The sequence below is a fragment of the Bacillus rossius genome, chromosome 3, assembly GCF_032445375.1.
Source record: "Bacillus rossius redtenbacheri isolate Brsri chromosome 3, Brsri_v3, whole genome shotgun sequence".
NCBI lineage: Eukaryota > Metazoa > Arthropoda > Insecta > Phasmatodea > Bacillidae > Bacillus > Bacillus rossius.
In genome coordinates, this window is record NC_086332.1 from 40,641,355 (window position 1) to 40,666,771 (window position 25,417).

Below are 25,417 nucleotides of genomic sequence, written 5' to 3' on the forward strand. Positions count from 1 at the left end.
GTTGTGTGTGAGTCAATGTGTAAAAAAACTGGAGCAACTCAACTGGTAAAAAAATTCTATAAAATATGTCGTACTCTCATACAGAGAAATGTCAAAACTATCAAACAATGTCAGGATTATTTCCATCTTGTTTTTAACCTCAAGCAGTGGCTCTTTCACTTTCCCACACCTTGCCTGGCGACTGCAACATCCCAACAGTCCAATTCTCCTGGACTCACAATTAGAGAAAGTTTGCATTTCTGAATAATCAGTGGACAAATTTTTATGGTTAGATTCCCAGCTCAATATCATTTCTGAGATGAAAGGTTTTGTTGTAATTATTTTTATTGAAGTGAAACTTATTTACAGCCAATTTGGGAAAGTGAAGGCATTTGACTCACTGGAGCATAACGAAAACTGCGACACACAGGATTGAGAGGGAATAACAGCAAGAGACACTGCAAGTTTTTGCTGCCATATTTGGACACGTGTGAACCTCCAGTGTAAAGATTATTGAAAGCAAATGTAATGTACTTAAGATGTCACATTACTTGCTAAATAAACAGATGGCAGTAGTACGCTACACACCTGAAGACATGTTCAAATATTTGAGTACCCACTTTTAAGTTCTAACACACCTGCTGACCCCATTTTTTAAAAACAAACTTTTAATTTATGAGAATTGTGCAATAGTATTCAAAAGGAAAAAAAAAAGTGCTTATGTACATGAATGGTCATTCCACTAAAATAGTTTCATATTAATCTGAGATGCTTTAAAAAAATATATAAAGACTTTTATATAAACTGGAGCAGATTATCCTAAAATAAAAAAATTGTGAGATGTACCAGAATCTATATGAAAAAGCGATAACTAGAGAAAGTCAATTTTTATACCCCACCATCACCGTGAATGTTGGTTATTAAGGACTAATATTCAAGGTTTATGAGTGAAGCTCACCTTTAAATTTAGTTTTAGTTAATTACAACTTGTGTTTTGGAGTTAAGGTATATTACATTAACTTAGATTGAAATTTTATTTAGAGCTGGATAGGAAATATTTCTGGCAGGAAAAAAATTTTCCTGCAGGAAACCTGATTGGGGCTTGTTTTAGATTACAAATTTCAAAAATTTCGTTACTATTTTCATTGTGTAGGCCAAAATGTAGTAATTATACATTGAAACAGGCAGGTAATATTCAAGGACCGCAAACTACCATGAAGTAAGACTAACTGTATTTAATTTTATAACTGCAAAATAAAAACTAAAAACACTCATGTGCGAAATAGTGATGCATTTAACTCATATTAATACTTTTAACTCAAGTTATTCACTCTTTGTAGTTATATATGAGGGCCATGTGCCCATGTGGCAGTCATTTTTACTGCAAATTTCCACTCAATTCTGGCACGTTTATGTTGCTTTCAAGGCACAAGTTGCAACATCTATATATAGTGTCATAGATGAATGAGGCAAGTAAACTACTACTGTGTGAACATGGTGGTAGTTCGATCATAACTATCAACTTAAACATAGATTCAACTGCAGTGCTCATATTTTGTCCATAGGACAATTTCTATGTTTTTGTTGATGCAGTCCATGGTCAAAGCCAATTTTTAAAAATTTTTTCCCTGTAACTAGTACGAGATATGAAACAATAACTGTTTATTAGGCGTTTAATAATGAATCTAAAATTTGTATTTTTAATTGTGGACTAGAACCGTTCAGTTAGTTTCAAGACAGAAGTTAAATAATGTGGTGTGATTTTTTTTTACATCACCATTAAGAAACAGTTTGAATTGCTTAAAAATGGTGTTTTTTTTTAGATTGCATGCATATACAGAATTAGATTGGTGCATAGTTCTTTGTTTGAAAATAAGTTTGATAAGTTTGGCACATGGAAATGTACACTACCGGAATAAAATCCGGAAAAATTTATTTCCAGCCTGATTTTATAGCAAAAACCGGGATACTGTCCAGCTCTTACTTTATTACAACTTACCCCAAAATCTTGTCTCTGATTATTAGTACTAGAACAAAATGAAAAGGACCCTGCTTGTGCAAAAATTGGTTTTTAGTTTGAATCAAAAATTAAGAGTAGGAAAAAAGTTTTCTTTCAACATTTTTATGATGGTTAAATTAACACAAAAATATTTGTGCACAGTATTTTACATATTATTATTATTATAAATAATTAAAACAGCACTATAATAGTATGCTTTTGAGTTTTCTGGGTTTTAGGTAGGTGCTTTTGTAGAGCTTGCAAAACTTTTAATTGTTTGCATGACTTGTCCGCAGTCTGAACCCCAACAGTCATGCTGTTCACTAAGCATTTGTTGAATGAACTCAGGGCGGTTACATTGCACCCGTCAACATACTAAAACTAGGCTGTACACATTTACATTTAAACTGTACTGAAATGAGGAATGACCCTCACCCTCAATTATGATTGTGGCTTAAGGTAATATGAAACAGCTTCAATACACTTTGGAAGAAGAATAAAATTAATTTAGATTTTTTTTTTTATAAATCTGGAATATTCACACAGGTCTATAAGTAACAATCACTAATCAGTAGAGATAAGATTTCAATAAAACCATATAACACCAAAATGTAAGTTAATACAACATAAAGCACTGAAATGCAAGTACTATCATGAAATTCATCATTTTCAATCAAAACTTAAAATACAAATACTTAATATTCAATATATTAAATTCAATTTTTTACAATAATGTATATACTAAGTAGAATTGAAACATTTATTTTACTTTTTTTTTCATCATACAACTGTTATCGGTACACCTATCCATCCCTCACTTGGCACGTCTTCAGATTGTGCGGATTCACTTAGCACGATGTGAATTTTATGCCCCAGTCTTGAATAGCACATCTGTAAATTTCAGTTAGCAAGAAATCTTGGCCAAAAAAAAAAAAAAAAGTCGTGCACGACGTTACGAAGTCTGTTTCAACTTCTGTAAACAACATATGTGCCGTGGGATACAGTTAGCCAAACAAGGGGGGAAGAGATGCGCGCGCAGGTCTGTCTACGCTATTGGCTGTTGTACAAACTTCAGCTATTGCAAGTTAAATTGCGGCTATGGAGTGTTAAGGACCAAATGCTTTCACGTCCACATGTATGCCGCCGTTCTGTACCATTGTCGCCTGGCCACAAACCGGGCCGTGAACTCAGTCTAGCCAGTGGCAGGGAATTCACTTAAACAAAAGCAACGTCTGCCCATTCGTCTGCTGGTAACTGTACGAGCTTGATCACTCATAATGCATTGTGTTCAAGTATTTGAGACAAAACTAGAAGTATTACGGTGCACAGATTGTCATGAAGGCCACGCTTATGTTGGTTGCCCTAAGTTTTAAGCAAGTCAACTGTGCGCACAATTGTACGAAATGACTCTTACCAAACGTTTATACAAGTCTGATGCTGTTGGTTGTACTAGCGGGAATATATTTGGCATTAGATATCGAAACAGAAATAAACAGATGATTTTCGTGGAAAAGGTTGTTAAATGAATGTTGCAATAAAAAAAAATCATTGGCCTGACAGGATTGGTATGAACTAGGTGGTGATATGCGAATAAGCACTTAATTTTTGAAAAATTAAAATTTAATTATCTGGACAATAATATCGGTTTCACTGTCAGTAAAGGATGGTTTGGAAAGGTATGCGACGTGAGTTGAAAGTCACGCCCAGGTGGGCAAGTCAGCCAGCCGACTGAGGATAAAGTACATAACCACGTATCTCCCGTTACGTGGTGTCGTATTTGTCAAAGTGCGATGGGAGGCATATAAAGATAAATGGTGCGACATATTTATAGTGGAGTGTTATTCAACGCATTTATATTATGTAAAGTATATTATCCTACACAATTTTGGAACACATTAAATAAATTAGCCTTGCTATTTATGGAAACTAAAGCTTCAGAATACATGATCTGGAATAACACTAGCATTTTTAGGAATGGATTAGTCGTGCTAAGTGAGGGATAGGTGTACCTCATTTTTACATTACTATTTACATTGCTACTTTTTCAAAATTTATTTTTATCGTTCAAAGCGCTTTGTCTTTCAGTCAAATTAGCACTGTTTTGGTGAAATAAGCATAGTAAAACATTTTTTCAATAATATGCTATCTTTATGGATAAAAACAATAACACTGAAACTTCCTATTTTAAAAATGAAACTTGCCCAAAAATAACATCACAAAATCTTCTTGTCTCTGCTAATCAGTAATCTTTATCTGTAATGTAACAAAACTCCATTACTTCGCTCTCTCCCCCACCTGCCTATTGTCACACCTGTTCCAGTTCACGAAGCAGTCAACAGTGGCAATGCAGTTTTTCAAGAAGAGCTTCACATAGCTGACAGTGCATAAGCAAAGGATTGGAAGGGCTTGAAGTTATCCAGTAAGCATTAGGGCTGTGCGAAGATAAGTTTTTTAGTTTGAATCAAATACAAATATCAAATTATTCGCGAATATGAATATAAAATTTGAATAGGTAGTATGAATGAGAAATAGAACACCAGTAAAAATTTTTTTCACATCACGTAATGACTTCTGGAAAAATATTCAAATAACACTTAAGTGAAATGTTGGTTAAGTTAAGTCATCTGCAATAATAATTATTATAAGGAATTTTATTTAAAGATATTTTAATTATATACATATTTTTTTAATTTTAAATTTTGCAGCTAACCTAACTTAAACTAACCAACCAACCTTTAATTTCAGTTCTTATTCGCCTTATTTTCTACAACCTGTTACTCTGCATATTGATCCAGAAAACATTAGCGAACCACAAAATACAGTGATATCTATTGCAATCTATTTTACGAAAACAAAATTTTTTAAATGCTGTATTTTCAAATTAGTGATTGAATGAGCTTGTATCTACATATTTCAAACCTAGTTGTTCACAAGTTTTCGTTGTTAATGGCCACCAGGTATGTATTTTTTATTTTAGTTCAGCAATATTATAAAAACAATTTTTGCTCATTTCATCGGGTATCTTAAAAGCATTATTGTTTTTTTGTATATTTTTGAGTTGCAACATCTTCTTTGTCATAGATTTATAGATACATAGTAAGTAAACTGCTACTGTATCACATGGTGTTAGATTGTGACTATTGCTTTATAAGCAGTTGAAACTATGATGATTACTTCTTTTAATGCCCATCTCAATGGAGTATCTGTTTTTTGTGGTGTTGTAGTCCATGGTTGTTGAAGTTTGTTTGTTGTTTCCCTTCTGGTGCATGTGACAAAATGAATGCAAATAATAGGTATTTTGTTTTCAAGTTTTAAATGACAAATGTGTAGTGTTTTGAATCGTCGACGCAATTCTTCCGTTACTGTTAACAGAGACTGTGGTGAAAATTTTTTTTAATGAATACTTATTGCATGTTTAAAATGTCACTAATTGTTCTTGTTTTTGATTATGAAGTACCATCAAAACATCAAAAAAAAGGGTATTTATATTGCAAAGATGACTTAACCACAACGGTGAACATTAGTATCACATACTCATGAGGTAGGTATGCTATGTCTTAATATTAGTTAGGAAACTAATATTTGTTATTTTTAATATTCACACAGGCCTAGTAATCATGCATACTCACATGTTATGTGAATGTCACAAGAGAGATGATGAAAACATCCATGCATCCTCAACATTAATATTAAATAAGGACGTTTGCGACGGGAATAAAAGATATCCACCAGTTTTATGGAAATCCTTTAAACATTACAATAAAAAAATCCAAGGAAAAATCACAAATTTTTACTTTTTTCTATAATTTACAATGTTTGCACCAAGGTGCAAACAAACATATTTACAGTGTAACCCAGACATGGCCGACTTCAACCATCCACAGAGCTTGAAACTTTCAAGACTCCTTTCCAACTAGCATCTGATAGGGTTCACTGTATTACAAACATGGCATTTTTTTAAGTCTGAAGGCAAAGTAGTAACTTATTTTAACATTTGTCGGTTCCCCATCCCCCTCCCAACACAAACCTCCACATTAATGTAAAATAAAAAATAGGCAGTACTGCACTTAAATAAATATACCACATTCTTTAACAGCTAAGTGAAGTAAATATACATATCACAAATCATGACATACGTATTTAATAAATGATTAACAATCAATAATCATATTTCCATCTTTATGTAATCAGATTTTTTGTTTTCTTAAAAGAAAATAAGTAATATGAATTGAATATGAAATTGAAACTCATAATAGAGTACCCCACTTTCAAGGATTTCTCATTTTAAAATATTTCTTTTCAGATCCCTACAAAATATTTTACATTTAAAACAGCCCAGCAAAAAATACTTTCATTCATCATTAAATACCATAAAATGAGGTTCTTTTTCAAGTATGTTGTAATGAGATTTCATTGTATACATGACAGTACAAAACTTTAAAGTCTTAGAAAGGATACAACTTTTTTTTTAAAAAAAAAGCACTAAAAGAAACTATTGTGAACATGTGATAAAAATATCAACAATATACAACATAATAACAAAAATATTGTTAAACATTGAACTTAAAAAAAAATTGATAATTTGCTTCTCTAGTAAGCCTGTGCAAATACCTATCTTTTAGTTCAAATCAAATCAAATAAAATCAAATTCTGTAATTTGGAATTTGAATAATAAGAATGAGAATTCGAATATGGAATTTGAATATTAATAATGAGAATTAAAATCCCACTAATTTTTTTTTACACCATGTTAACACAGAAAAAAACAAACAAAAAAAAAACGGTAATTGTGTTATGCAGTGGCGTCTAGGAAATTAAGACAAATAATACTGAAGTGAAAGGTTGGTTAAGTTAAGTCAGCTACACTTATTATATGTAAAATATTTCAAATATGAAAGAAAACAATTGTGTTTTTAATTACGCAGCTAACCTAACTTAACCGAACCTACTTACCTTTCATTTGAGTTCCTATTCACAGTATTTTCCAGAACTTGCTGATCTGCATAATGATTCAGAAAAATTTTGTGAACTAAAAACTACAGTAAAACCCAATTCATTAAAAATAATGTAATTTTTTTGTTAAATGCTGTTATCCTAAATTAGTGATTAAATGGACTTAATACTCTTTACATATATAACCCTAGTCATTCACTCATTTTTGTTGTTAATGGCAGCCAGGTAAACTGTTTTTTAGTTCACCTACATTATACACACAATTTCTGTTAACTTACCTAATCTGGAATCAGAATTTATTTAGGTTTTTATAAATTTTGTTTTTGAGCAGGAACTTTGTTTCATCATAGATACGTACATACAGCAAGTAAGTTGTGTAGTGTGGTGTTAGATCAATCGTGACCATCAATTTATACACCTGTGAAACTATTGCGTTCACTTCTTTTAATGGCCATCACAATGGAGTGTCCGTTATTTGTAGTCCATGGCTGTAGATGTTTATTTATTTCCCACTACTGGTACGTGTGATGAAACTAATACAAATAATAGTCTGTTTTCAAGTTTAGAGAGAAAAAAAAATTTGAATTCTTGCTGCCCATTTTTTTGATTTTGAAGTCCCGTTAAAACATCAGAAAAAGGGTACATATATTGCAAAAATGACAACCTTAAATGTGAACGTTGTTACATGACAAACTAAAGTGGTATGCTATTCATTATTTCGAAATGTTAGCATTCGAGGTTGAATGAAATATGAATTAATAAAATTTTTGTATTCTAAAATTTGAACGTTCACATTGGCCTACATCTTCAAGATGAACTTTTACTTAACACCAAATTCAGAAACCATTTGTGTAAGTTATCACCATAATAGATATAGGTACTATAGTGAGTTATCCTTATTTAAACTTTTTAAGGGACAGAGAATAAAAATGCCAGATACAGGCATCTATAAAGGGAAAAAAAGGAGTTTTATGTAGTAGTTTTGCATGTGTGGTTTAGCATAGAGCTGAACTGAGCACCCATTTTGCACATCACGACAGGACTGTTAGTTATTTTAGATCAATTTAGCTAACACAAGAGATGTCATAGTTATTTTTATTTCCATAATTTCTGTTTCGTAATATTTATTCCAACAAAAAAGTGTAATGCTGGTGTATTGCATATAAAATATATTGTTATGAGTAGGTCCAAAACTGATTCATTCTGAACATTAAAAAGAAATTGACCAGCATTTGCAGTTAAAAAGATTTTCAACTAATAGATGCATGATAGAACAGAGTAAATTAAGTTTTCTAATTTATAAACTTTGGTACAAACTGCTTCTCAAAATAATATTCATTGAATATCTTACATAAAAATATTAAATTTTTAAAACTTAAACTTATTGCAGCTACTGTTTTACCAAAATAGTAGAACCCCATTATAACTTATTCCAAGCAAAAATGTTATGTAGGAAAAATTATAACCGGGATAGAAGTTTTAGGACCTCTATTCCATTAATTTTTAAAAATTAGTTGTATTAATTTTATAGACAAACTATTATAAATTGAAACATGTATTACACTTTTTCCGAAACCATAGACACACTTATTTCATTTAAATACTGTATCAACACACAAATTAAATGATGCTCTTAAGGATGTCTGATTCATTTGGAGCTTATTTGCAGTATATTATTCACTTTATATTTAAGTTACCTATTCTTTCCCTGAATTATTTTGCTTTTTCGACACCAATCAGTATAGCTGACTACATTTAATTTGATTGCAATCAATTTGAAAGCATATTTTATGATTCTATATGCAGAAAATGTTAAAACATTAAATTTTAATACAAGGTCTGTGTGAATATTAGTTTTTTAGTTTGAATTGAATATGAACAACGAATTATTTGAGAATTCGAATAGTAAGAATGATACAATCCTACTATTATTTTTGTTTTCACATCATGTAACAACTTTTGGAAAATTAGACATATTATATAGTTAGAGGTTGGCTAGGTTAAGTCAGCTACAATAATTATATGTAAAATATTTAAATTGTAAAGTAAAAAACTGTGTTTTTAATCTTACAGCTAACCTAACTTAACCTAACCAACCAACCTTTCCTTTTAGTTCCAATTTGCCTTATTTTTCAGAATCTGAAACTCTACATAATGATCCAGAAGATTTTCGCAAACTGAAAAATGCTGTGAAAGCCAATGCATTTCATTTCACAAAAAATTGTGAATTTTTTTAAAATTCTATATTTCCAAATAAAATGAGCTCATTTACAAATTTAACTCCTAGTTATTCATGAGTTTTAGTTTTTAACGTGGTAAAGTAAATAGTTTTTTGATTCAGCAACATTATAAACACAATTATGCTAATTTCATCTGGAATCTTAAACCATTATGTACATTTTTTATATCTATATTTTAGAGTGTCAACATCTGTTTCGTCATGGATACATACTGTGAGGAAGCTGCTATTGTGTCACATGGTGTTAGTGATTATAACTATTCATTTATACGCCATTCAAAGTATGACGTTTACTTCGTTAATGGCCACTGCACTGGAGTGTGTCCATGTTTTGTGGTGTTGTAGTCCATGGTTGTCGACTATCATTTTTTCCCACTGGTGCATGCGACCACAATATTTGGCATGACGAAAAGAATACAAATAATATTTTTTTTTTCAAGTATGAAAAGACAAATATAAAGTTCTTTGAATTGTTCACGCAATTTTTTCTGTTACTGTTCAGCGAGACAGAAGTGAAAAAAACTGAATACTTGTTGCATGTTTAAAACATAAGTTATTCAAGTTACCGATTATGAAGCCCCATAAACAATAGTTACATTGCACAAATAACTTAACCTCAACAGTGAACGTTGGTTTACAATTAATTCATGAGGTATGCTATGTCAAATATTCACAAGGAAACAAATATTCATTATTTTGAAGAGTTAGTATTCGAGGTACATTTGAAGACAAATTTTTTATAAGTCGTATTTGAAAATTTGAACATTCGCACAGGCCTAGTTAATGCACATTCTTATGAAGAAAATACTAGGACTCTAAAATTATGTTGTAAACAAGCAGGACAATGTCATAAATAGGAACCTTACACAGGGTTTTACTTATTATAAAAAATATTGTTTGAAAATAATAACTGGCAAAACTAAACTCCCCCTTTTATTTTTATCTTATTTTTATTTTAAAAAAATATAAGGTTCACAAACATTCAGGAGTAGCAATATATTTCTACATGAAGATGCATAGGCCAGCAAATATAAATTATTTGCATTTGAGAACTAACTATTTTCTAAATTAACTCTGAAAATTTGTCAAACCTACAAAACTCATTTCACACTCTGCTTGTAAGTAATCAGGACAAAAATTATTATTATTATTATTATTATTATTAAAAAAAGAGGGCTGGACAAATATTGCACTTTGTCAAACTGTACCAATGTCACTTAATATTCCATGTGTTATAATTAGATGATGGCACTAAACACGATCAAGAGTTGAAAATTTAAACAGGACGTTGAGTTAAGGAATAAGTACTTGAAGGAACTAACAGTAGTGCATGCGAGCGGCGACTGGCCTGGCCGCTGGATCGCAGATTAAGGCAAACTCCAGACTAGAGACCTTGTGCTGCACGTAGAACAATGCTTGGCATGAGATTTGCAACACATTGTGCAATTTTTATGCCAATTCCTTCAATTTTTAATTATTTTTGCTAAAAATATTTACTTGGAAGGGGTATTTATTCCTGAGGGCTGAAGAGTCAAGATGTTGACTGCACGTGACTAGGCACATGATGATCAATAACTGGTATCGGAACAATTTAGCTCGTTAAGTGGTGTTTCCGATACAGGCAAATATTGGAAATTTTTAATCTGCCAAATACCAAAATCAATAAATATTAGCCCAGCTCCAGGTAAGAGTATACATTGAGTTCTACAAGTAGCACTCGGGGCATCACACACGATGCATAATGAGGTATAAGCACATCATCAATGCCTTTAATAACTAACAATGTATTTGTCTTGTCCCAGGTATGTGTTTAAGAGGTCAGGACAACAATAAAGCATTTAAAAAACAATACTAAAACTGCATTAACAAGAATACATAAGGTTACAACTGCAGACACAAAAAACACACACACACACACACACACACACACACAGAGAGAGCACATCCTTGGTAAGCTCTTATACTTCACACAAATTTTCCATTTCGCGGTATTACAAAAAAGTCATGAAATGATGAAAGTTAAAACAAAGTACCCTTGTCCGCCGAGGGCGTGTCGCAACACGCACGCACAGTCCGGCGAGGAGGGAGGGGGGGAGACACGGCGACCCTACTTGATCTTGTTCACGTAGGCGTCGAGCTGTGCGTCCAGCTCCTCGGCCGTGGGGACGCTGCGGGGCGCCCCGCGAGAAGCCCCTCGCCCGCCTCTCCGGCCTCCTGTGAGCAGGGTCCACACACGCGTCACAACTAGGTTTCATTTTCATACATTGTCTGTTCGTGAAAATACTGCATTATTCAACAAACATGAAACTTAAAATATTTCTCGATACTTATAGCACCAAAAGAGTCGCCCTTTGACTGACATCATAAACTTACATGATAAAACAATTAGTAAGTAATAAGCACATCTAAAATAGAACTACACAGAAATATAAATCTGCAAATTTTTGCATGTTTGAAAATTGTGTCATCATTAATGCCAAAGACGTGTTACTAAAACCAGATGTAAGATTAAACTAAACGTTAACATTAGCTTTTTCTAATCCACATGCGTGTAGTTCATACATTTTGGCATAAAATTTATGCTAACTAAATTACATTCAATGAATTTCATGTTTTAGTTACATTCGGTGCTGAATGGTGTATTAACTTGCTTTTCAGTGTTATATGTTGTATACTGACATGCTTTGCGGTGTAATTTCAGTTTTACTGCGATTCACCATATAATCTTGTCTAGTAATTGGCCATGAAAAACAGAACACAAATCAGGACAACAGCTGGATTGAGGTACAAACGAATCCTCAAAAATACAAGCCCAGTTTTTATGTACCAATATTTTTTTTTGTGAACTTCAAATTATTTTGACAACTAATGGTTTATGGGATGGATGAGATGTTTTTGAGAGACATACCAATGGTAAATATTTTCTTCTGTATACATATACCAAGTTAAGTGACAAGATTTCAATGCTGTTGCTTCAGATCCCAAAAATCCAATTATTTTTTCCGGACAGAATCCTGTTCCGAAGTAAAAATCAAATTCCTGTCCACCTCCAATATAAACAAACCACGCAAAAATCATATTACATTATAAAATAAAGTACGTTAAAACTGGTTACTATTTAGAACAAGTTAAATTTGAATTGTAATTATATATATATATATATTTGTGTGTGTTTGTGTGTGTGTGTTTTGTGAGTGTGCCTATAGCCCGTCCCACTCTTAGATTGCAGTACACGGCTTATGGCGCGCGCTGTTGCCAAATCTCTAACACATTACGAATTTCAGGAGATCAGTGTCTTTGTAATTTGGATCGAACAAGAAGCATTTTAAGAAATCATATCGTAATTTATAATATTTTATACTATTACACATATAAATTTGTAATAATGCCACTTTTATGTAAATTTCAAATAAAAACTACCTATTGTAGACAAAAATTTCTTATAGTTTTCTTTTCTGTTCTAAAAATACTTACTAATATTATAAATGCGAAAGTAACTCTGTCTGTCTGTCTGTTACCTTTTCCCGGCTGAACGGCTGAACGGATCGTAATGAAATTTGGCAAGGAGATAGATTATATCCTGGGGATGGACATAGGCTATCTTTTGTCTAAAAAAAATAAATTTTAAACGGGTTACAAAAATATATCATAATTTTATGTAACGTGTGTCATAGATATACAAACTGTTAGTGTCATTCCTCTATGTCTGCCGAGCATAAGCTTTCAAGCCATTACGTTACGTTTTGCTATTGTAAGGAACTAAGTAGAGAGTAAGAAAAAAATAAATATCTTGACAGTTTGTAGTGTCGCCATATTTGTTTCAGTTTTCAATACCGTTTTTGTATATTACAATTTAAATTATTTTTTTACAGTACCTACTTATAACTTATTTGCAAGGAGTTTGGTTTATTGTTTATAAATTATCTGCTGAGCGTCAAGAGTCTTAGGGCTACTGAGACCGAAGACCAGAAATATTTATCAATTATGTAATATATTGTTAAAAAATTTGAATTTTACTATTTCAGGTGGGTCAATTTTTTTTATTAATTATAATAGTTTCGTGTAATTGCCATCTTCCTTTATTTCATATTGAACATTATGTTTGGTTGAGTGTGAGATAATTTTATTTATGTATGTTTTAATTTCATTTATTTTCTTATATATATATTCTTACCTACCTACTTCTATTAAATTTCAGGCGGATGTTAACATTGTGATTCCAGACGAATAAAATTTTTTGACAAATTAGTTGTTATTTATACTTTTTGTTTCATTTTGGACTATGTTTTTTTTTTTTTTTTTTTTTTTTACTTAATTCAAAGATTTGTGGTGTGTACAGGGTGTGATATCTCTATTAATTTCTATACTCCTTTGGATAAGCGGAATATGGCCACCACAGTTTTACATATCAACAAATCCTACAAATGTTTTAAACATTATGACAAATAAAAAATAGTTTCACAAACATCCTTAGTTTTTTTTGGTGTGTATAGTTTGAAGTTTAATATTATGCATGTACGTAAATTCTTAAACATAGAGTTATTTATTAATTTATTTAGAAAATTATTCATAGGTAGATAATAAGTTTTCCTTTATATCTCTTTTGATTTGGAGTGTTTCCAAGCAATTCGGGGTCCTCAACATCACCCCCCCCCCCCCCCCCAGGCGGTTAAAGCCCCAAAATTTCGAAAGTTTAAAATTTTTAAAAAATCTTTCTCTTTCGATTTTAAGCGTTTTCGAGCCATTCAGGGCCCTCTGGAAAAAAGCCACAAAATTTCGAAAAATTGGAGGAAATTGTATTAAAATTAAGTCATTACTAACTAAAGTGTCCGGGAGATGGCGGAACGTTTACCCAAAGACGTGTTCTCCAACAAATTTGTGGTAAGGGGATTGGGGGAATGCAAAACCCCAAAATTTCGAAAAAATTCTTAAATTTAAGAATACTTTTTTTACTATTTGGAGTGTTTCCGAGCCATTCGGGGTCCTCAAACTACCTTCCCCCCACAAGGAGTCAAAAACCCAATAATTAAAAAAATTTCCAAAATTTCCAAAAACCTATTCTTTTTCGAATTGGAGTGTTTACGAGCCATTCGGGGTCCTCAATATCCACACACCCCCCCTCAGGGGTCAAAACCCCAAAATTTAAAAAATTTAAAATATCATTCTTTCGATTTTTATTGTTTCCCAGCCATTCAGGGTCCTCAAAATCACCCCACCCCCTCTGGGGACAAAGCCCCAAAATTTCGACAATTTCAGGAATTTCAAATATCATTTCTTTCTAGATGGAGTGTTCCAAACCATTCGAGGTCCTGAACATCCACTTTTCGCAAAAGTGAAAGCCCTAAAATTTCGAAATATAAGAATATATATAATTGGATTTTGGTATGTATGACGTCGATAAAATCTTACACCGTTTGACCGATCGCCATAAAAGTTAGCACATCAAAGTGTTTTTATCATGGAGAAGGTTTTTATGCTGACCATTTTTTTTTAACTCGCCGCTAGATGGCGCTGTAGCGCATCAACTTCTAAACCTTTCAACCAATCGCCATGGGTAAACAGAAAACCATAGGTCACAGATACACAAACAGTAGTTATGTGTCATTTCTTAATATCCACCACACTGGACATATCGCTATCCATTTTGTTGTAACTCGCGGACAATATATCACCCGGTGTTCAGCCCGGGCAAAGCCGGGTACTGCAGCTAGTCCCATATATATATATATATATATATATATATATATATATATATATATATATATATATATGTATATATATATATAAATCTTTATATATATATTTCTTGTGTGCGTGTGTATGTCACTGAACTCCTCCTAGACGGCTGGACCGATTTTGATGAAATATTGTGTGTGAGTTCACGGGGATTCGAGGATGGTTTAGATTCACAATTGGATATTTTATCTCGATTCTGAGTTAATAAAAACTAAAAAAAAACACGCTTTAAAAGCAAAAATTGCAACGCATTATTAGAAGCCATTAAGTTTTGCTATTGTAAGGAACTAAGTAGAGAGTAAGAAAAAAATAAAGATCCTGACAGTTTATAGTGTCGCCATATTTGTTTCAATTTTCAATACTCTTTTTGTATATTACAATTTAAATTGCAGAAAAAAATCATGTTTCATAGCCACACAAATAGTGAGTGTGTGTCATTTCTCTATGTCCACGAGGTCTCGCCGCGTCAATTTTCTCCTTGGAGCAAACCCGTCCGCTTAATTAAATAAACAGCTTTTATCGTTGAATGATTTCATGATTTATTTAATGAAAATATGCTCTCATAAAAAAATTAGTTGGATAGACATTCAGTAGGTGTCTTTCTCTCACTCTCTCTCTCTCTCTGAAATGTATGTAGCTTGCTCACGGGTCAGTAATGCAGACAATCTTTACATTCTAGATCGAGATGGAAAAAACAGTAAATGTGGTTTACAAAGACATTTTATGAAGTGTCTTCCCGTCATTACATTTGAAAGTAGAAACATATTTACTCAAAATTTAGGTAGTAACATATTTTTATTGCAAAGACTGAAATAGAGGTGAGAAAAATTATCATTTGTGAACATAAGAAAACTATTACAACTGTATCAACTGTTATGTTATCATGTTTAAATTTCTAAATGGTGCAAGATAATACAAAATTCCATGCGGAAAAAGTCGTGGGCAGCAGATACGTATAGTTATAGGTGTGGGGCTATGCATGCTGATTTTTCATATACTGCATGGATGCGAACATGTAAGAATAATCTATCTATCTTACTATAATAAAACAGTACTTTTTCTGTCTGTCTGTTTGTACGCGATTTTGATGAAATTTTGTGTGTGAGTTCACGGGGATTCGAGGATGGTTAAGATTCACAATTGGATATTTTATCTCGATTCTGAGTTAAGAAAAACTAAAAATACACGCTTTAAAAGCAAAAAAACTAAGCATTGTTGATAATTAGCCTCCATGGCAACGGGCTTTTGCATTGTTGTTTCCTTCTGCGTAACCATGGGAAAGGTTTTTGGTAACGGCAGTGGCGTGCCCAAGAGGAGGGGTATGTATAATGAGAAGATACAAAATGTCCAGCGTAGAAATACTTACCGCCATATCCATATCTCACAAAAAGTATATTTGGGCAGGACAATGTCTGTCGGATCCGCTAGAAAGATATATAGAGAGATAGAGATATAAATAGAAAGATAGAGAGAGTTATAGAGATAAACATAGAGAGATAGAGAATTAGAGAGATAAAGAGAGATGCTTAGTATACGTTTAAAAAATTACAAAAAAAAATTGATTGAGGCATTGCAACGCATGCCGGGCATTATCTAGTAATTATATATATTTATCACATTTTCATGGGCCCGATAAATGCCGTATTTTTGGACAAGTCATGTCCAAAATGATAAATAAAATACGGTAATGGAAATTCTCGGTCGAGTAATTTATGGGAAAAATCCGAACAATTGGTTCGAAATGGGGAAGATTTTTTGAAAAACAGAAAAATCGCAACAACTCCCATAATATGAATAATATCGAATCCGTTTTAACGTATGATAACTCGGATTACCTAATGCCGAAAAATGTTTTCTAGATACATTTTTGATACGACCAGCCATAACTGCATGGGTTCGAAAAAAAATTTCACCGGACAAAAAATGTAACTGCCTTAGTAGACACCTTATCAAATCTGTTTAAATTGTTTGTAATAATATTATAATTATTTTCCAAAACTTTGTCTAAAACAATGTTTGATAAGATGCTTGGTGTTGAGAAGGATAGAAAAATAATTCAAAATTTTGTACCATGATCGCTATTGAATTCCTTCGTATTTATTTCATACATTTTACATATTATGTTCAAGAAGCGATTATAATATTTTTTGTTGACTAAGGAAGCCATGTATTTGAAATTGCTTGTAGGACAGAACCCCACTTATCTAAACACACGACCCTGTTTCCTCTTACGACGGCAGCTCGCGCTCTTGTACTGATAAGACACATCTTTAACAGCTATTTCCACGGAAACTGTAGAAGCAATTGAGATAGGGCTGCTTTTAAAAACTAATTCAGTTCATTGTGAACATTTTTCTCACTTTCGTCTCCCATCTATCTTTAATAGAAAATTTTTTTCCGCGGGTCAACTGTGCCGTTGTAATGTTGGTGGCACTTGCTCAACTTATTTATTTATAATTTTTTTTTGGGCTAACTGGTTTCCACACGTTTTCAGTGTTTTATATTGGTATTTGTTAATGGTAATATGTCATTTAAAGATTTAAAGGTTAATTTTGAACGAAGTTGTAATAATTATAATTATGTGTAATTTAAAAGTTTGAACATCAAGTTTTTTTTATTGTGTCAATGTATTTTTTTTTGAATCTATTATGAATAATGTGTTTACAATTTAATTATTATGGTAAATATGTGAAGGTATATTTAAGAAATTATAAGTCAATCTTTTTGTAATAGAATTAATGTATTATCGATCTTTTGATTTTCTAAAAGGTACTCTCTACGAGTGCCATGTTCAATGTCCTTCTTCGTCTTGCACTTACTGACCACAAACGGTCTTTTCCAGCACTTTGACGCCATGATGTAGTAACTCAAAAATTCGTTCTTGTGTGATTTAAAGTTTTCAAGATGCATTAAGCATCTACAACCGCACTAAGTGGTAAGTTTTGTTGTTTTATGTCTCAATAACGTAGGGTAATATTTGTAACACCGGGCGTGTTAATATTCTTTGTTATTTTATGTTAATTAGCGGTTCCACGATACCGGCCACGCGGCAATCCACGATACCGGCCATGCGGTACACTTGAACCAACTTGTGCTGTGGTGTTGGGGGCCTGTCCCCGGCAGCCCGGAAGCAAAATGATGTGACCGCACCTAATTCAGGAAAGCCGACGACTATTTCATTATTTTTGGCATGAACTACTAACCTTTTTTAATCAACTCTACATAATGTGAAAATTTCGTGAACTTAACCTCATCGGACTTCTCGTCAAACTTTGTCTTCTCTTCTATCTTAAAGAATTTTTTTTTGAACCAATGTAACGTCTTATTTAAAATATGTAATTTACAAGCAACGAAACAATGTAACATGGACTAAAGATATTTTGATAAACAAAAAATTTTTGTTTTGTAAGGAATTCATCATGTAATTATTAATTTGTTTTAATAGTAAACAAAAAAATTTTTATTCGTTTTTGTAAGGGGCCCCAGATAAGATAAAACTTAAACATAATAAAATCAGTATCATGTAAGAAATAATTTAAAATACTAGTGATAATATAATATGGTAATATAATATGGTCAGGGTGTTGAGATTTAAAAAATAATTTACATAAAAAATAAATTATTTATCTGAAATTGTCCTTTTTATTTAATCATTGAATAATACTCTTATAGTTTATTGTGAGTGTGCATGACCAGTCAGCCCTGTTGATACTCTAACTAACCCCTACGCACATCAAAACACTTCATGAGCCTTGGTCCACGAGCTTTCAGCATCCGCCTGCCTTTGTACATAACCTCAAATATTTTATGAATAGAGGTAAGGTGTGGTGCAGTAATGGTAGCAGAGCCCGTGGTTCTGAAGCTTGTTTTGATGTTGTTTTAATTTATGTTTAAATAATAGTTTTTGTTATGGGTTAAATATATATATATTTTTTTGAGTAAACATTTTTTTTTTTAGACAAGTCTCATACATTTTTAAACCTTTAAATAATTTCTGTATGATTTCTCTATTTACTGTTGGTTTAACCTAAAAATATTTTCTTATCTATGATCTTCAAGTATTATTATGACTATCTAATTTAATGGTGAACATAGTGGTGATAATCTTTTTTTATGGCAATCTATTTTTATTTGAAGTGTTTTCTTTATATGGTATTTAATGAAGTTTAATGAGATTTCTTGATTTCATATGTTGCTCTCATCACATTTTCAATCGTGAAGTGGTATTTTCAGTTTCAAAGTTTTTTTTTTTATTTCAGTGACATTTAATTGGTAGGAGAATTAAATTTTTGCTCGTTAAAGTATGTGTCTTTCATAATTTAAACAAATTTGGTCTTTTCAGTTTCTGGCTATATTTGTATCAGTGAGGTTGGTAGTCCGGTTGTTTACACCAGTTGTGTTGTTTTTATCCAGGTTCGTTGCATGTTAGCTTCGTTAGGTTATTTAGTTTATTCCTTCAAGTGTTTTAGTTTCATTTGGGCCTTTGGCTCAGTCGATCGTGGCCTGATCACCCACTGTTCCTAGTCTTTGAGTCCCAAGAAACTTGCTAAATAAATTAAGGTGTGCCTAAAGTAAAGGTAATGTAATAACAGGTTTGTGCACATAAAACATAAAATAAAAAACCATGGTACTAGTTTTTAAGTTGTTGCAACATTTAATTTTTTTTAATATATTATTTCTGGGGAACAAGTTTGGTTATAGGGTTTTCTTAGTTTGAATTTTTATGTTCAAGTAATCATGTGGTTATTAGTTGGTATTTGGGGTATGTATTTTGGTATATTTTTTTTGGAGTCATTTGTTATCTTCATGTTTTATTTTCATCAGTTTTTTTATGTCCATTTCACATAATTTAGGGTTTGGTGTAACAACTAGATTAATTTCAACACTGATATTTTTTTGTTTTAGTTAACCATGTAAGATTGAGGTTATGTTTGGTAATTGTCGTTTAATTTGTCGCAAGTTATTTTAGAGTTTTAAAATTTATATTCCTTTTAACCTATAAATTGTTGTTATAATTTCATAATTTGCATATTCTTTATTAATATAATTCTAAATGATATTTCAATTTTATAAGATTGCAGGTTTTGTTCGTGAGAGAATTGTTCGCATATTATTTCTCGTTTTCATAATATTTCCATGTTTCTGATTTTTTTTGCAGATTGCCATATGTTGAAAAGTCTGTGGTTTCTTCAGTAATATTTAATTGATGTGATGTTTGTTTACTTTTCGTGTATCACCATTTGGGGCACGTTTTTCATAATCTAACCATGATAGGTATATTTTCTTGTTTTGTTGCCATCGTTTAATAAGTTCTTTTTATAGCAGGTTGTTTTAATAATCTCTTATGTTGTTTCCTTGCCCATGTTTTGTTGTAGGTCATCTTGGGTATGTATTTTATCTAATTTCTTACAAGAGACATTTTGCCGTTTTCACTAATATGTTCATTTAAGGTGTGTTCTAGTGCTTTTCATTGCACAGTTTAATAATTGAGGTTATGGTATTGTTTTATAAGTATCTAATTTGCAGTATATTTACTTTTGAATCAAGTATTTGGGTAATATATTCTTTTTGTCTTAAATTGTGTTGGATCTTCATTTGAATTTTTTTTCTTGAGCCTATTAATTTTTTATTTTAATTTCACTATTTTGCTTTGTTTTGTTTTAATTATTTTGTTTCAGTGAGATGCAGTAAAAGGTCAGTGGTTGTCTTGTTAGAATTTTGTCGTTTTCTCTTTTGAATCTTTTCTTTAAGCACTATTATAAAGTTTTATAGTTTTGATACAAGGTATGTATGTAATTTTCTATTCTGGGAGTAAGTGACTTCCAGACGATATTTGGGTTGTGTTTTAATTGTGTTGTCGACTTTGGTCAATTTTTATTTTAGGCAGGTCCTCTGAGCTAGAGCCAGTGAGCCAGTGCCAAGTCCTGTTGAGAAGTGTTTAGGCTTCACCAGCACTTTTCATTTTTTGCAGGCCTCAGTCATTTTTTTTTATCAAACCATATATCTGCCATGGAAGATCCAATCACTCATTTTTAATAATAATTTAAATTTAGATTAATATATTTTGTGAGTTTATTTGTTTTTAAATAATAATTAATTTATTTTGAGTGCTAGCTTTGATTCATTGCTTTTCTATTTTGTTTGTCTTGCTAGTGTCATCTTTTAAAATAACATTTGAATATATCCGTTTTGTTTCTTGTCTGGTCATCCAAAACATATACTTTTTTTTGAAATTTCTGTTTTATAGGTTATGTGTTGTTAGTTCATGTAGGTGTTGTGTGTCTTGTACATCTCTCCACACGATACAGCCATTGCACATGTGTTCCACACATTACACCGTGTAGTGTCATCACTTAATCATTTTTTCAATTTTTTTGTTTTGCAAGTTTTTTTTGGTTTTGAATTTAGATGTTCCTTCTTGTTTTGATTTGTGTACTAGGGTTGTTGCTGTATGACATCTCTCCGGTGGGGTGTCTGCTGCATGGAGTTTGCTAGGGTGGTTGCAGCTTCGGCTCGGTGTTGCTGCGACTCACCGTTACAGCCATCTCTGGTGAATTTCGTGTAGTGGAGTTCTGCTTGGTGGGATTGTCTTATAGTGACACATTCTTCATTGTAAGGTATGGTTTCAACTGATTTCTTCTCAAAAATTTTTCCTTTTAATATATTGCAGGCAGTTCTTTTTTTTTTTCACTTCACCTTTGCTGAATCGTAATTTTATTCATGTTATATTTTGTGTTAGTGGTCAAGCTTGCTTTTGCAGGTGCTAAATTATCTCTTGAGTGTCTAAGGTATGGGACTTAGTCATTCACCTTTGGACGACCGTTTTCTCTTTTTTTATTTTCAATTTTGTGTTGTCGCTGAATAACCATTTTAAAGATTTTTGTTTCCTTTTGTTTGGGCTCATGTTTATCTTCATGTGTTGTTTGAGCTGCAGTCTTCAGAGCGGTATCATAAGATCAGGATTTTGTGACCAGGATTTAAGAAGAGGTAAAGAATCCCCAAGTTTTTTTTTTTATAATAAGAAGGGGTAGAGAATCCCCAATTATGTTAATATGGAGGAGGTAGGAGAACCCCCCATTAAGCTGAATAAGTAGGAGGTAAAGAGTCCCCACTATTCTGAATAAGCCGACGGGCATTTTTTTTATATGAGGTATGGTCCTCTTTTATATATATAGTATGTAACTGGTTGTCCTGGGTATTTGTACCACCATTCTGTCCTGTTTGTTCTACAATCACACATAAAAAGTTTCGGTATTTTGGTAGTCTGATCTTCGATTAATTTACACTTTAGCTTTGAGATTTTTCTCTCGCAGGTATGTTAGCATCCTACGTTCAGCTAATTGATGTTGATGTCGAGACCAAGTTTTCTATGGTATTTTTTTTGAGCGAGCATTTAAATAATTTTTTTTAATAAGAAGGGATGAGTGGTCCCCAGTTTATATAATAATTATATGTAGAGGTGAATATTTCTCATTGAGTATTGAGTTTGTAAGGATAATATTTTGTTGTTCTCAGTATATATATATATATATATATAGGTTTTGTGCTCGTGTCTGTGGTGTTTGTTTCTTCAGCAGTATAATGATTTAATGTCTTGATTTCTATATCTAATACAGTCTTTGTAGTTTTGACATCATTAATTACTATGTCTCTTTTGTTTTAATGGCAACTTTTTAAATAAAAAATATATATATATATATATATTTAAATTTTTAAATACATAAATATAATAAATAAAAATAAATAAATAAAATAAATAATATAATAATAAAAATAAAATACTTAATACTTTAAGAAAGTAGCGTCTGCTTTGAGGGGGGGAGTATGTGCCGTTGTAATGTTGGTGGCACTTGCTCAACTTATTTATTTATAATTTTTTTTTGGGCTAACTGGTTTCCACACGTTTTCAGTGTTTTATATTGGTATTTGTTAATGGTAATATGTCATTTAAAGATTTAAAGGTTAATTTTGAACGAAGTTGTAATAATTATAATTATGTGTAATTTAAATGTTTGAACACCAAGTTTTTTTTATTGTGTCAATGTATTTTTTTTGAATCTATTATGAATAATGTGTTTACAATTTAATTATTATGGTAAATATGTGAAGGTATATTTATCAAATTATAAGTCAATCTTTTTGTAATAGAATTAATGTATTATCGATCTTTTGATTTTCTAAAAGGTACTCTCTACGAGTGCCATGTTCAATGTCCTTCTTCGTCTTGCACTTACTGACCACAAACAGTCTTTTCCAGCACTTTGACGCCATGATGTAGTAACTCAAAAATTCGTTCTTGTGTGATTTAAAGTTTTCAAGATGCATTAAGCATCTACAACCGCACTAAGTGGTAAGTTTTGTTGTTTTATGTCTCAATAACGTAGGGTAATATTTGTAACACCGGGCGTGTTAATATTCTTTGTTATTTTATGTTAATTAGCGGTTCCACGATACCGGCCACGCGGTAATCCACGATACCGGCCATGCGGTACACTTGAACCAACTTGTGCTGTGGTGTTGGGGGCCTGTCCCCGGCAGCCCGGAAGCAAAATGATGTGACCGCACCTAATTCAGGAAAGCCGACGACTATTTCATTATTTTTGGCATGAACTACTAACCTTTTTTAATCAACTCTACATAATGTGAAAATTTCGTGAACTTAACCTCATCGGACTTCTCGTCAAACTTTGTCTTCTCTTCTATCTTAAAGAATTTTTTTTTGAACCAATGTAACGTCTTATTTAAAATATGTAATTTACAAGCAACGAAACAATGTAACATGGACTAAAGATATTTTGATAAACAAAAAATTTTTGTTTTGTAAGGAATTCATCATGTAATTATTAATTTGTTTTAATAGTAAACAAAAAAATTTTTATTCGTTTTTGTAAGGGGCCCCAGATAAGATAAAACTTAAACATAATAAAATCAGTATCATGTAAGAAATAATTTAAAATACTAGTGATAATATAATATGGTAATATAATATGGTCAGGGTGTTGAGATTTAAAAAATAATTTACATAAAAAATAAATTATTTATCTGAAATTGTCCTTTTTATTTAATCATTGAATAATACTCTTATAGTTTATTGTGAGTGTGCATGACCAGTCAGCCCTGTTGATACTCTAACTAACCCCTACGCACATCAAAACACTTCATGAGCCTTGGTCCACGAGCTTTCAGCATCCGCCTGCCTTTGTACATAACCTCAAATATTTTATGAATAGAGGTAAGGTGTGGTGCACAACTTTTTGATGTGTCAGTTTGCGAGAAATTGCATTTCAATATATTAAAAAAATTATTTAAGTGAAACCTGTACAGTTTTTGTCTTAACATTTGTTCGGTGGCGTCCTAAGGCATTAATTTACTAATAAAAAAAAATCTGAATGGAATACACATGTTGGTTTCCTTTTTTTGATGTGAAACATATCGGAATACTTCAAAACAGTTCGCAGCGAATAAGTTATGTTTTTTAATTTTTTCTGACACTTAAAATATTGTTAATTATTTAAAATAAGCATTGCCTGATGCGTATTTTGATTCTATACAATATGAAAAAAAGCTTGGTCCGAAAATTAAAATTTTAAATTTCGTTTGATATTTGGCAACAACGCACGAAGAAACAAGGACAGTGCTAACGGCAATCGGCGTGTGTTAGAGAGAGAGAGAATGCGCCCATTTACTTCCACACTGCAATCTAAGAGTGGGATGCTCTATAGCTACTACAACTGCGTTTGACACAGCTAACACGCCACAGTTACTATATTTGATTAATTAAAGATTAATGTTTTCTCAAATTTGATATTACGATGTAGTGTATGTTAAGGGTAAAGCATATACAGTAGAGCTTCATTATAAAGAACACGAAGGGACCAAAATTATGGCAGTTTGTTATAATGAAGTTCTTTATACCGAAATCACAATGATTGCCTGTTTTGGGGTTTTGAACATAATTCGATCTTGTTAAAAAACAAAGTAGAAAATCTAATACCAATATGAGTGGTACAAGCATCATTTACTTTAACAGCTATACTTTGGGATCAAGATACATACTACATACATACATACATACATACATACATACTAGTATGTATATGTACAATACAGAAATACGTAGGTAAGTTGTTTGCCAAAGCAGTAAGCCTACCTTTGGAATCAAGACAAGCTGTTTGCAAAGATGATGTAATAAATCAAAAATATAAAATTTAAAAGTTAGGAATTTTTTTTACATTTTATTGTCTTCCAAACTGGATCGCTGGGTGAGAATTGTGGATAATGTTGATTTGGAGATACCTAACTTTTTAGCCACATCAGTCGTTTTATTTTCTTTATCTACTGCTTTTAACATTTCAAGTCATTTCCTAGAAGACATGTTCAGTAGTACGGTTTTTTAAACTATAAAAACAAATGCACCCTACACATGTAAAAATAAGTTATACATGTAGTATAGCCACGTTTCTGGGAAGCCTACAACTCACGTTTCGGTTCCCTGCAAGAATTTGCGAAGA

At 31.9% G+C, this 25,417-nt stretch overlaps 1 protein-coding gene across 1 annotated transcript in view; it reads right to left on the reverse strand.

Moving 5' to 3' along the window:
* Nucleotides 1-5,752: 5,752 nt before the first annotated feature.
* LOC134530568 (THO complex subunit 4) overlaps nucleotides 5,753-25,417 on the reverse strand; it is a 36,773-nt gene continuing 17,108 nt past the window's right edge. Inside the window, exon 5 of the mRNA XM_063365518.1 lies at nucleotides 5,753-11,384. Within this exon, the coding sequence (XP_063221588.1) occupies nucleotides 11,278-11,384 (107 nt within the window). The 3' untranslated portion in view covers nucleotides 5,753-11,277. The remainder of the gene's footprint in view (nucleotides 11,385-25,417) is intronic.